This window comes from Electrophorus electricus, chromosome 16 (genome assembly GCF_041902795.1).
Source record: "Electrophorus electricus isolate QZ-2024a chromosome 16, ASM4190279v1, whole genome shotgun sequence".
NCBI lineage: Eukaryota > Metazoa > Chordata > Actinopteri > Gymnotiformes > Gymnotidae > Electrophorus > Electrophorus electricus.
In genome coordinates this window covers 21,962,501-21,977,500 of record NC_137512.1, presented here as the reverse complement: position 1 = coordinate 21,977,500, position 15,000 = coordinate 21,962,501, and the positions used below count along the sequence as shown (strand labels likewise).

Below are 15,000 nucleotides of genomic sequence, written 5' to 3'. Positions count from 1 at the left end.
TCAGCAAGACTTTTTGTCACAGACTGTCAGAGTACAATCTGTGCCCAAGAGCTGCACAATTTGCTCACCGAAACCTAGACATGTTTATTTATATTTTTGCACTTTTAACTTTTCAGTACTAATCACAAAAATATTGTTTTTGTATAAAAATCAGGACTATCTATTACTTGTTTTTACTCAGTATTGTCTCCAGCTGTTTAACCGTCATCCATAACTCAGGGAGAGTCTAATTTAATTCTGCATATGATATGACAATATGGATATGTGAAAAAGAAAACACTGAAGACCTGAATGCAGCATACAGAATACAATATGGAAACTGAACTTCAGCTATCTCCATTAGACAAAACAGATTAAACAGCAAAAAAATTGTCATTACGTTCATTATCACCAGAACCAGAAAAAGTGATTCTACACATATAGCAGCAAAGTGTAAAACAGAAACCTAGAACATGCAGTCAATAGGAAAATACTCGGGGAAATACAGTCATGACGTGACATGACTGCCACCATTTGCACCAGAGGCTGATGCAAAAGGGGCAAAACATCAAATCACATGGTCCAGTATTAAATATGGAAACAAAGATTTTTAAAAAGTATACATGTTCTGTTTTCCCAGTCCCTTGCCTGGAGCACGTAGCGCTTGCATGAATGTCCACACAGAACCCTGTTTTTATGTCCCACAAGATATGAAAAGTCTGTGATAACATCAGTGGTAGTGTAGTTAGTGTAGTGTTAGTGGGTGGCTGACAAACTGTGGACGACCACAGGTTTCAGTCAGCAACTGTACATCTATAAAGTGCACCTTTAGGTTATGTTTTCCCAATTAAGTGGTTAGTGAGTGTAGGAGCAAGGTATATACATCTTATAAATTGCATTGTGAGATTGTAGCAAGGTTGTAATCACTCCCATGTGTGCCATGTATAAGAATACAATCTATATATGCATATTATGTTCAGTAGAACTGCAATTACCAGATATTACCTTAAATTAACTGCGCGATAAGGTAACCTCTGGGTTTTTAGCATACCACTAGCTTGGCTCTGTCAATTTCAGTCTTGTCTTGGTGTGACAATTAGTCTGTCAGGTGTAACAATTAGTCAATTGGTCTTAGGTGTGAATTGTAGGAGATGGACCAACACTGATAAATTAAGAATGTAGCAGGTCTTATGAAGGACTTACAAGCTATTCTTACCTATGTAAACTACTACCTGGCTTACTATCCACTTGCTAAGCACCTACACTTATATTGCACATTAAAACCTGCTACTATCTACTCTTACCCTTAGTCCATCTCTACATTACCTCTAGCTATACTTGCTTTTCTTCCATGTGCCTTACTTCAATCCCAGTTCTCACATCTCACAGGCCCAAAAGGTATCCCCACAACACAGAGGCTATACTCCCAGCAATCTTGTCTACACCCCACTGCTTCCACAGTCCAAAACAATGGTGGAAGGGGGCTCTGCCGTCAAGGAAACTGACTTCATCTCAGCTTTGGCCTCCTTTCATTCTTTCCATTTTCTGGTGCTAACTGAGACCTGGATCACTTAGTAGAACTCAGAGACACACACTGTTCTGCTCTCTGTCTATGCCTTTTCTCTTAGTTCATGAGCAGCTTGCAGGTGACGGCTTACTTTTGTCCCAGAAATGGCACCTTACACTTCTTTCACCATCTCATCTTAATAGATCCTCATGCGAATGCCATGCCGTTGTAGTCTGCTCTCCCACCAAACTTCATATTGTTGTTATCTATTGCACAGGAATCTTCACAGTAGAAATGGGCATCCCTATTCAGTTCTAGACATCAGTGTAATCCCACGCTACTTCTCAGACCACCACATGGTATCTTTCACCCTTCCCCTACTCATACCGCCAATAATCCACTACTTATACCCACTGGCCTCAACCTACACTCCATCTCTCCTTCCATCTGAGTTTCCACCATCCTCAAATCCCTACCACACCCCAACTCCTTTACCTCTCTAGCACGCAACCCTCAAACTGATACTTTCCTCTCTTGCTTTCTTCATCCACTGACCTCCTCTGCCCTCAATAGCATGTTTTCCATACACCAGGATTTTGCAAATTTTGAAAAAAAAACAAAAACATTTTTTAAATGCCAAAAATATAAAAACACCCTAATATCGCAAAAAAAAAAAAAAAAATATATATATATATATATATATATATATATATATATATATATATATATATATATATATGAGCTAGGATATGGTGGAAAAATCTGAACTTTGCTAAAGCCAAAATGCAAAAATAGAGAAAAGGAGTTTTTCAAATAAATTAAAAGGTATCAAATAAAAAAAAAAAACTAGTTACATTTCTCCATTTTGCTTGTATTGATGCTGCCCCTTATCACGGTAGCATATATCATCTAATGTTTCTTCACATAATAATAGTAGATAGAAACATGACTTAATTTACATTTGTTTCTGCTGAAATTTCATAAATGCACATAAAATATGCTAAACATTTGGACGGCTAATCTTCCAGACCAAGAAAGTCTGCTCATCCAGCTCTTTGATTGTCAGATGTCCTAAGCAGCAATTGGAGAGAATTAAGAATTAAGAATTAAGAGCAGTTAAAAGGAAGTAGAGGAAATCACGTTAACACAAATCTCCTCTCCTATTGTGTTCTTCTAGCAAACTTCTAGAACTTTGAATGCTGCTAAGACATCATCTACAAGGAAAATCTGGCAGCATCTGCTTCTGACTCACACAAGGTCCTAAACTACAAAAAGTTTTTCTTTGATGAGAAGATTAACAAAATCAATCGATCCTTTCCTCCTACCACAAATTCTAAATTACAGTATACTTCATTCCCTTTTACTGCCTTAACATGTTTACCCAATTTTCCACAGGAGAAATCTAACAACTTATCTTGTTTAGTAATCCTAACACCTGTCCATCATTTTCACGTTGCTCCAATCCATCTTGCTCCCTTTGATCAGTCACTTCCATTATGGATGATACTTTGTTATGTGGTCAACTATTGAAGGCCTTCAAAACAGCAAGGGTTATACCCATCCTGAAAATGCCATCTGCAAATACCAACCAGTATCATTTTTGTCTTTTTATTTTAATGTTTTTAACATTCCATTTACAATCAGATATTTGTCTTATTCAGAATGACCTACAAGCACCTAACTAGTTTTGGTTAAAAGCAGTGCATTCCACAGAAATGGCACTTGTAGCTTTTACTGAGCAGCTGCATGCTGCTACATCAGCCACGGTGTCATTTGTCCTGATTGTTCTTGATCTCCCAGCAGCCTTCAACACAGTCATCCTCACATCCATCCTCACAAGCCTCGGAATTACTGGCACATCATGGTGATGGTTTGCTTCAAGGGACGGGTGACATCAGCTGACATACAGACTCTCCACTGGTATCCCACATAATTCAGTGCTTGGTCCTCTCTTGTTCTACTTCTATACCCACTCGTTTAGTGAGATCATATCTTTGCATGATATCTTCTGTGCTGATGATGCTCAATTGATTTTCTCCTCTCCTTCCTCAGGTTGCTCATATCTTGGCATGTCTAGAATACATCTCTTCATGAATGGCAGCTCATCACTTGAAGCTGAACCTCAGCAAGACTGAGCTTCTATATATCACTAGCGATGTCTCCCCAAGTCAATACCTTGGGATCTGACTAGAGAAATCTTGGAGCACTATAACTGACAAGGCAAAGAACCTTTGGGGTACTTCTGCACAACCACCATCATTCCCTCTTCACACTGCTGGCTTGACTCAGTCATTCAGGTTCCTCCTCTATAACACTGGGAAAATCTGGCCATTTCTCTCCACAGAAGCCAATCAGGTGATTGAGCAGTCCATGTCATCTCGAGATTGGACTATTGCAACTTGCCCCTGGCAGGCATTCCCCTCTGTGCCTTCAGACCCCTGCAACTGATCCAGAATGCAGTTGCATCACTTGTTGTCAACCTCCTGAAGTTGCCTTTAAAAAGAATGTTAAAAAAGATATGCAGGTTGTAGTCATTGCAAAGTAGCGGCACAGTTCTACTATAAACATTAATTGCCTGCTTTGCCTAGTGGAAGCCTCGCAGTAGATGTTTTCTCCATGCACTGACACAAGCAGCCATCCCTACTGTCAGCTGTGGAAAGATTTGGCATATTCTCCTGTGGCTAAAAACAATTGAGATGCCACAGCCTCAAATCACACTCTTAACCAAATAAACACACATACAGCTAACATGTGATGCTGGGTGGAGTCTTGGGCAGAGAGGACGCACAGACGTGAGCTCCAGAACACAGTGGATATTTAGTAATCAAACGAAACACACAAACAAGCAAAGCTAAATCACGAGCCAAACACAACAGTCCAACACCGAATGGGAAGATGTGGCTACAAACAGGAGAATTAGCACTAACACATGAAGCAAATGACAGCACAAACAGGAACACGTAGCTGGGCTGACCCATGTGGGTCCGGATTCTGTGAGGCACAAAGTTCAATATCAGACACAGCCATCAGGAATTAATATTCCAAATCTTCTAATATAATTTCACACATATGTGATTGTATTGTTTGGAAAGCGTTCATTCAAGCTAAGCCTACTTTTATGAACCGCCATAGGCATTTGATCTAGTATATGCAATTTTGTCATTGAAATATGTAATCCAGACTCCTAGCTTCAAAATGTTTTTTCTTCCTCTGGAGGGAGCACTGAACACTAATAAGAAATGCCTTAATAAATTCTGATAGGACAGCAGTGTCAGCTGGGCATTCAATCACCTCGAAGCTCGAAGCATCCCTAAATAAGAGCACAGGCAACATCTATTAACACAGCCATGTTCTTGGTCATTTCAGATTGAATGTTTTATAGAAAACTTGCTGCATGCATCACAAAATGAAGGGCATTGCACAGAGAACAAAATGTTTCAAAGCAAAACTCTGAAAAACCATGACTGCTGTAGGAAAGTGAGCAGCAGTCGTGCTTGTATTAGGCAAACTTGAGTAAGCCCAGCCAGGATAATTAAGACAAAATCCAGCACCGGAATTTAATTTATTTACACTCCATATTTGAAAGTAGAACATCGTGCTTTGAAGCACGACATTTCAAAGAAGGGCCAAAGCAGACACTACCCCTCCTTGATTCAGGAATCTGCTGTTTCTCCCACAGCCTTCTTAAACAGAAAGAAGGAAGAGATGGTAAAAACATTGTAGGTACTGAATCTGCTTTTAAAAGATTTACAATTAACCTTTGGCCAAATGTATCTATCAAATCTGTGTCTATCAAAAGTTGGGCACGTGCAACTATCATCTGAGTGCTGCACCATCTGCCCTAAGCATGGGGTTTCTCATGCAGCTTTTTCAGGCTGTCTGAAGCAATGTGATTTCTCCTACGGCAGTAGTTACCAGCATCAATTGTTACACTAGACCCTGATCTACAGCATTTGCAAAGACATGCTGATCTGATCCATGCCCCATTACTAAAGTTATTTGAACCCACAGCTTTGCACATTATAAAGCTACAGAAAAAGCCATACCTTTTCCTAGAACAGGAGTGGCACCTTTATCAAGACTCATAGAATATGCTGAGCATTTCAGCAGTTTGGACTGTTTTAGCTCCAAGACACATAAAATATTAGGGTGTGTGCAAGAACAGTAATTAGAAGGATACTAGTTCAAGCCCCACCACTGTCAAGTTGCCACTGTTGGGCCCCTGAGCAAGGCCCTTAACCCTCAATTGCTCAAGTTGTACTCATTCATAGTTGTAAGTTGCTTTGGATAAAAGCGTCAGCTAAATGTTGTAAATGCAATGTGCGTATGTTGTATTGAAAGGCAGTAATCATCAATTTCTCTGGTTAACCCAGATGCTTATCTGAAGAGTCACAATGCTGTTTCCCTTGATGTTCCTCACTCAGTAATAATAGTGGTGTGGTTGTAAGAGAGACAGCTCAATAACATACTTAGAGAGAGATTTTTAGAAACCCATCCCTCTCACATCAAACCATTCACAGCTACAAGTTAAACATCTGACTGGGAAAGGAGCAAATGCTACAGTTGTTCTAAAAACAGCAATATTACCATATTTAATATAAGGTATGATCACATCAACTAAGAGGTGTGTATATCCATATGAGCTGAAGATAACTCCAATAGAATTCCATGCCATCCTTTACTATGACCTCTTATTTACCATATTCATGAGATATTATTAGTCTATTTGTGCTATGAAGAACCAATCGAATTCCACATCACGCAATTGCACAATTGCAGTTTACGTCGGATCCAGCATTACTATAAAATCTTTTTACTATATCAAATCACACCATCTTCTGTTACTTCCTTTATGTTACATAAGGACATGTGAACATCTAGCATAGCACGATGAAACACATGCTGTAAAAGAGCAATGAAAGATGAGAATGAAATACTGACAACTTATTGCCTGTTTCTTAGTTTCATTCCAGGTGTTACTGGTAAGAGTGAAAGAGATGGAGAAAATTACAGGTCTGGTGAAGGAAGTGTTAAACCCAGCTGCTTCCTGTTTGACCCCTGTACACAGGGTTTTGACTCTAGGGAGAGTGGGTGTGTCATTATTCTGTAATATTAGGTCTCATCAAACAGATGTTACGGAGCCAAGGTTCCTTAATGGAATAACCACTAAAACCAGCAGTAGTGGTGCTCTGTAATCTGTCCAGATCAAACACATGTACTGAACAGCTCCAAAAACACTCCCAGAAGAAAGAGCAGGATGGAAATAATTTTCTGATTTGTGTGTGTGTGTGTGTGTGCATGTGCATGTGTGTGTGTGTGTGTGTGTGTGTGTGTGTGTGTGTGTGTGTGTGTGTGTGTGTGTGTGTTTGTGTGTGTGTGTGTGTGTGTGTGTGTGTGTTCGCAGCTGCTGCTCTGGGGATAGGTGAACAGTAGCAAGGACAAAACCATGTTACCAATATGAACTGAAGAGAATATGTGACCTCAAGCAACAATCTTTACATTCCTAGATAAGCTGTGAATGTTATATAATAGAATGTAAGAACTGTCTTCAGCCATTTCCACATCTCCCCAGATATGCACTAATGTGTTCTATTTGGTTGTGAGGAATGCCTATATACTGACATGTGAATGTGTTCTGCGTATATAAAGTCATCAGAGAGCTGACCAGAGAGCTGTAAGCTTGCATTAGCAAGTCTGGGGGCAGTATGGAGCACAGAAAGTCAAGCAACCACCTCTAAGAAGCCAAGCGAAACATTTCAGGTTTACAAGTAAGCACTTTAGTAGAAGTTATGTGTGGAAATAAATGGTGTGTGTGTGTGTGTGTGTGTGTGTGTGTGTGTGTGTGTGTGTGTGTGTGTGTGTGTGTGTGTGTGTGTGTTGTGCAGGTACACCACCTTTTCCCTAACACAGGCCACCAGGAGTGTCAGTGAAACTCTGTCAGTTTCAAATTGTCAAGTGCTAGCCAAAAGATCCAAAAGGTGCAGGGGTCTTTAGCGTTGCTAAGGGAGACAGACTGATACAGACATGATCTCGAACTAGACAGTGTTTACATGAAGGATCTGAGCTGACAGGCACAGGAGGACCATTGACAAAACCAATACTTTCACATCTCCTCAAGAGTATCTGCACAAGTACATGACCACCAGTCTATTTAACATGTGTTACTGACTCACCAGACAAAGCATAGACATGTGTGAAGTACTTCAAGCCAAGCTTGAAGAGGCATGCCTGCTTGTAGCAAGCTAATGTCAGAATTTATGCTTTCATGTTTTGCACTAATGATGATGGAGTGGGTGTGCAGTACACTGATTAGAAAAACATTTTATACTCACGTCTCCATATTTTAAGTGGCACAGCAATATACTCTTATTAAGTAATTGAAGCTGTATGCAAAATGTCAATCTGAACTGTACAAATACCTCTCACCCACACAACCCCCTGGGATTCCCACCTTAACCCTTCGTTTTCTTTATCACGTTCACAAATATCTCTTGTCTTTCCATGCCTTTTTCCATAATGCTATGCTATAATTTTCTGTGATTTCCTTCCAAAACTTGGCTGCAATCTGAGTGTGTCTATGCTCTCTCGTGGTCAAGTCACACAGATGTCTCAATCTTCTTATTTTTGTCACCAGCCTCACGTGGTACCAGTGCTCAGGGCCGTGATCATTTTGACCATATTGACATGGGTGACCTGGATGCCATCATCCTGCAAACACTGCAAATATAAACACTAGGAATGGTGCATTATGTTGAACTTTAGCAGAATTTTTGCTGGGGTCGGTTTACAAAATGTGAGCAAATTTATCTAAACAGTTTAGCAACTGTAAAGATCCATCCTTCATCATATCTCTGGGGTGTGTGTATGTGTGTGTGTGTGTGTGTGTGTGTGTGTGTGTGTGTGTGTGGGTGTGTGTGTGTGTGTTTGAGCCCACCCGTGTGTGCATGGACGTATATATTTGTCTGCATTTGTGAATATCTGTCCCAATTGGTTTGAACAAAAATGTCCTTCCATTTGTGTTCTAGTCACGACTAGCCCTTTGAACACAGGCTCTGTGCACAGGCTCTGTGCAACTCCATGTAGCCCTCTTTGAAGGCAGCAACCAACAGAACCTGCTCCCTCTGCAACACATCTGAACACATACAGCCACTGCAGCAGACTGACAGAAGATACTAACCTATCATTGACCTCTTAAGTGAAATATTAGGACTTAAACCAGAAGAAGCAATATAGGGAAACAAGAGATGTTGTTTTCCATCCCTTCATTCTGTCTATTAAGTGCACTATTCTTTCAATAAAAGGGGTAATGGGCTTTGGCAGCCTCTGTGTGGGAGGCTGCTAGTATTAGGCGTCTAGAAGGAGGATTAAATGCCCTGTTTTCCTCCTCTACAGCAGGTTGGAGAAGCAGTCATTGAGGAACAACATAAGCCAATAGGTCCCAGATCCACAGATATGAAGTGCTTTTATACTTTCCGTCAGATATTTTATGACGTTTCCATGATGACAGTGATAATAATAACATATACCACGCACAGGAATATCAGTCTTCATTGAACCCATTAGAGGTAGGACCACTGGGAATTTGTTGCTAAATCAAGTAGTGGTTACAGACATGCAGTATTACTATGTTTAGTTCTATGTTTGAATGTTCTATGTTCCATTTGTATGTGTTTTTTTTTGGGGGGGGGGGGGGTTGGTAGTGGGTGGTGCAGTTGCAGTGATGATGTTGAAACCAAGGCCAAATGAAACACCCAGCATGACAGCTTACTGTTATATAACAAATGCTGGATATAGTACTTTGGAATCAATGTTATTGTCTCTAATTGTGTTATGAACATATCCAACAGAGGGACACCATATGAAAGAAAACACAAGCCAATTATGATTAGTGAGACACTCTGCTCTATGAGTCACTATTATTCTACTGCTTATGTGGGTGTTACACATGAACTCAAATGAGATTTACAAATCTGGACTGAGTAAATGTGACAATTAAGTGTTACTACGTTGGTTTTGGTGGATACTCTGATAACCACCCACTTCTCCAGACCAAAACAACTGACCGGAGAAACAGAGCCAATACAAAATTAGTTTACCGGGACAGCTATTAATTTCCCATACTGTCTATTTTAAACAAACACAAATGATCCAAACAGAATGAAAATCAGAGTCTCCTAGAGGTTATTTTAATGCTATAATAGTGATGCACTTTCTGAGTGCATCCCAGTGCCCTGGGCAGAGTTCCACTCAACTGCTGTACAGGTCAGAGAAGGAGAACAAAACAATCTTAATGGCAGATTAGTTAATATTTCAGAAAACTTTGTTCTTTAGCATCCGGTGGGTTTCAAAATCTAGATTAAATACAGCAGCTCTCAAAATATCTCAAAAAGCTGTAGATTCATCTGCGAGTTTAAATATCTGCACTACCTATGAAAATCATCTTCCCACTGATGTCCAGCTCATGCCTGAACGACGTGTAGTCTAAACTACTCTCATCCATACATTTGCTAATATTAATGGTGTAACAATACATCTTGACACTGTACATTATGAGGAGACAATGTACACCATGCTGACTGGCAATCTCATCTGAGTTCTATTATAATTATTTGCAAGAAAATACACTGTTTGAGCAACAAAGGCTATAACCCATTTAATCCACACCAGCATGCTCAGTGCAATGCATCACAGTCCCAGCTCCAGGTCTCATTTCTCCTCCCTGTGTTTGGGTTCACAATTGCTCATAACAAATTTGTAGCACTGAGGTGTGCGATCTTGCTCACAGTAAATGATTGTTAGCATTGATGTAATTTATACAGGTGCTGGTTTTGATCATTATCAACTTACATGTAATTCGGCCTCAGAAAATATTTTGACTGAGGCATTAGGTAAAGTGGAAGAACATGACTTTCAAGCTTATAGTGACGAGCAGAAACCAAGAGCCTTTTCACTATCAATAACAGTAGCAGGTCCAACGCGGCAGGAGCAAGATAAAAATTCTGAGAAAGCAAATCCCATTGATGAAGGAACACAACACAGACGTGCTAGACCATGGGTCACATGACTACCTGGCCACGAAATTTATGACAAGATCTGCACGCAGAACCTGGTGTGTCCTCTTCTTTAGCCAGAATAACTGCACCACCCAGTGTAGCAGTGCATTTCATAAACTCACACCTCACCTCATACAACAATAGTGAGACTGTGTGTGAGTACTGGGTTAAAAACAACACACACACACACACAACGCACACACTACAGGTGGAATGAACAGAAGAGCAGGTGTTAGTAACAAAGCTCCATAACCATCTCTCTCCACTAGGACCTGCCTTCCCCTCAGACTAAGATCCTTCTGCTAGGCGTTCCTATGGAAACTCAGACATGTTCCCTTTCTCCTGAGTGTTTTACTGCTTTATTGGCTGTTCCGGAGTCAGGCGCTTGCGCTCAGAATAGACTGATCCATCTCCCCCCTCCAGATTCACACGCACACCCCTAGACCCACACAGCAGCACACAATGCCGCACTGACACCACTCACAGATACAGGGCAGCATTGACACAAAAGAGCAGCACAATACAGAACTGACACCATGCAGAAATGCAGTACTGACATGAGAGAGTAGTGCAATACAGAACTGACACCACATAGCAATACAGCACTGTCATGAGAGAGTAGTGCAATACAGAACTGAGACAACACAGTAATACAACACTGTCATGAGAGAGCAGTTGTGATGTGGCAAGCAAGGTCAGACACTAGCGGATGTAGAGCGATGGATTTATTGTATTCCAAGTTCGTGGTGGGTGAACAAGCCAGGGTCAAAACCAGGAAAGCAAATCATTAAGGTAAACAGTCCGAGTCAAAAAAACAGAGAGCAATCATAAACCAGGCAAACTATTCCAAAAAGGGGCAGGCAAAAATCACAAGACAAAAAAGCAAAAAACAAAACCGATACACAGGTGAGAAATCAAGAAAAGACCGCTCAGTATGCACAGTAGATACTAGTGGCAATACTTCACAATACTGGGAAGTTCTAGTCAGGTTTAAATACAGCTGAATGTACAGAAACAGGTGATATCAATATTCCAGTGATGAGGAGCTGAAGAAACATGTATGATTGGCTGAGTCGTTAGCCAGGTGACGAACAGCATGTTGGGTGTTGTAGTGTGCTGACAGCAGTGCAATACGGAACTGACACAGCACAATAATACATCACTGTCATGAGAGAGCAGCACAATACACTACCGCATGACATTAATGAAGGTTCCTGAATTATAGTAATTGTGTTTTTAAGACTCCCATTCTTTACTGTGCTGAGAATTTAAATATGGGCAATTATTAGACTACGGGTTCACCTTGTGTAAGGGTATCCTCATATCCCTGGACAAACGTTACCGCAGGCACATTCCTATCACCTTCACTCATAGGTGAGATCTCACAAGGCTAGCTAGTAGAAACACTTCATTGTTGACTCAGCTTCAGAAGGCTAATTCTGACATGAATCGAACCTGGATCACACTTGTGCATGGCCAAGCAGCATTTGTTTGAAGTAGAGCTTTGTGTGGTTTCAATCTTAGCAGTTCCTTTCACACCATGATCAATTTTTTAAATACTTTATCTTAAATTTGAACTGTAGAATATGTGACCTTTTATAATCCCCCCCCCCCACTCTATAATATGATGGCCTACAGAATAAGGTGCACTGGTCCTGCCACACTCTGATCTACTCCCCTGAGCTTGACAGGTATGAGTGAATGAATGATGAAGCACCAAACAAACAACCTTTAAGCATCTCTAGTCACATCACTACAGCTTCAGGAAATCCCCTCCAATTATTAATCCAATTATTCCAATCATCTTTTCCATTACAGCAGAGGATCAATTTGAACAGCCTAACTCTTTTACCTTAAAGGCTGTGCAAAAGATCCTACAAAAATGTACAAAACGCTCTGCATTCCTTGTCTCCTGCATGACACAGCCATGCAGGAGACTCCACGGTAAACAAAGGGCACAGAGATCATAAAATGAGGTTCCTTGCCCTGCAGGATTATAAAAGCCATGTGAAGGCTATCACATTCCACACAGGCTATCCCAATCAATTAGGAGGTAGAGAGACACCGCCATCTCCTCTCCGACAAGCTCCATGGCAACGGCGGCTGTGTGGCCTGCGGAGCGGATTGCGCCGCTCTCTTCCGCGGCTCGTGCACACGGGTCGCAACACGTGTTCACTTAGTGCACCGCCATCCGGCCTTTTCTTCCCACCAACTCGGGCGTTGGTGGGACTGACAGCGGCGTGGAGCGACGTGGAGCGGCGTGGAGCGGCGTGGCGATGCGTGAGGCTAAAGATGGGTCAAGTCGCCTGCATGCCAAGCGTGCGCGCGGAGCTGCTTTTGGGGGATGTTTTGTTCGCCCGGCGAACCTGCTCACATATTAAGGGGCGGCGGGGATTGAAAAAGGGGGAAAGGGATCTCGTTCCAGGCTGTCTGCGTGCAGGCACTGCTGTGTAGAGCAGATGTGTGTGCACGCTCTACTCATTTAGACTGTCCGCACATTGATCTGTATTGAGTTCTTCTCTAGTCCTTATCAAATATGGTTTGAGGTCCTTGAATGATGCGTTCATAAAGCAGTATCAGGCTATGCTGTGAAAAGGCCAGCTCATTAAAGCTTATAAGGCTTAACTACAGAATCTCTAAAAAAAAAAACTCTCTCCATTTCAGCCTTTAAGTAGTGTACAGTGCCTCAGACATTCTCCTCAATGATTTACTGGCCACAGAATTCACCACAATAAGATAAACCCGTAATCCCCATCCCATCACACAGGCACATTCACAATCATAAGGGATCTCATTATGTAACAACCGCTACCAGATGCGAACCTAATACATGACGGCATATTCCTGTTGCACATGCACTTTAGAATACAGCTACCGCTGGCTAAATGTTCTGTGAGCTCTGTATCCTCAGAAAAAAAAAAAAGAAAAACATCTTGAAGGATCAACTGCAAGTCACTGCCACAGGTAAGGTTATCTTAAAGCTTTCTCAATGGCTGGTGCTTGCAAATACATACTCGACTAAAGCACAGTCATAGTGTATCTGCTGCTGGACAGAGTCCATGGCTTATAATCCCCTTTGAGTAATTAAGAGATTCCTGACCTTGCTTTTTTAAATCTAAATTAATCTTAATCTTAATTTAACACATGCAAGGAACGGCCGTGGGTGTCTCTTCCTATCTTAGCACGCCGTTACATATGGCATGAAACATGATGTTGGCCTTAGCTGAAAATGTGGAACAGTAACTGCACAGGACATAAACCCAAGATAGTGCCTGGATGAGACCTGGGTCCTCCTCTGGTTTTGTTTGCTAGCATGAGTCTGAGAGGATCAGGTGTGTGTGCAGAACACACAACCTTGCGTGAGCTCAACCTGCAAAGCTGAGGGAAATCGAAAAAACCTTTTTGAATTAAGTTTTTTGACTCACATATATCACTGAAATGGCTTAATTCCAGTGCCATCTATTGTAGATTGACAAAATAGGATTATGAAAGGTAATGCCTTATGCTAAACTTCACACAGATGTGTTAAAGCAACCAAAAGCGAAACCAGTTGAAACCTAACTGGATTTCCCAGGAGTCACAGCGAGCGAATGGCAGAGCTGACTTGCAGATTGGTCTAGGTAGCTCAGATCCTATAAAAGCAGCCTGCTGGCCGGGCCAGGACTGACCTCTGGAGTGGACGTCGGTTCTCAGTGGGTTGGCTGGAGGCTTTTTCACAGCAGCAGAGCGGTACACGACGTGCGGCCGGCTGCCTCCTACACCCTCCTGCTGGATCACGTGGTCTCCCGTCTCCACTGGCTCGATGAAGAACTCCTCCTGTTCGGTGCGGATCATCCCTGCCTGAGACACAAGGCACACGCAGGAGAGGGATAGTGAGGCACAAGGTGCACACAGGAAAGGGAGAGAGAGGCACGAGGTACACACAGGAGAGGGACAGTGAGGCATGAGACACACACAGGAGAGGCACAGTGAGGCAGGCACAAGGCATACGCAGGAGAGGAAGAGCGAGGCACGAGGCACACGGAGAAGAGGAACAATGAGGCATGAGCCACATGCAGGTAGAAACACTAAGGCATGAGTCACATGCTGGATGGGGACAGTGAGGCACAGCTTCTGCTTAAAGCCCAGGTTCTGCTTAAAGCCCAGGTTGGACATTCTGATCCAAATTAAATATCCTTTCTCCCTTGAGCCTTTTGGTACCAGCTCTGATTCTGCCTTTCCCCCACCACCCTGAAAAAGAATTTCAGTAAATACTGCCAACAAAAACAATGCACTTCTATTCAACTCCAACAGCATGTCCTCTGGGGAATGTATCTTTAACACTGTTGGAACACTATGGAGCACCACTAGCAAAAAGAATTTGGGCCAAAGGCAAGTGGAAATAAAATACAATATGCACAGTGTATTGCTCAGTTACAGTACCAGGTTAACCTCTGTTTGTGTATCTGGATGTAGACATAG

The 15,000-nt window shown here is 41.9% G+C and overlaps 1 protein-coding gene across 3 annotated transcripts in view; it reads right to left on the bottom strand.

Moving 5' to 3' along the window:
* LOC113581513 (A disintegrin and metalloproteinase with thrombospondin motifs 2) overlaps positions 1-15,000 on the bottom strand; it is a 122,426-nt gene that overhangs the window by 55,025 nt on the left and 52,401 nt on the right. For all 3 annotated transcript variants that reach the window (XM_081698675.1, XM_035532142.2, XM_081698677.1), the window contains exon 3: positions 14,208-14,379. In XM_081698675.1, the coding sequence (XP_081554801.1) occupies positions 14,208-14,379 (172 nt within the window). The remainder of the gene's footprint in view (positions 1-14,207; positions 14,380-15,000) is intronic.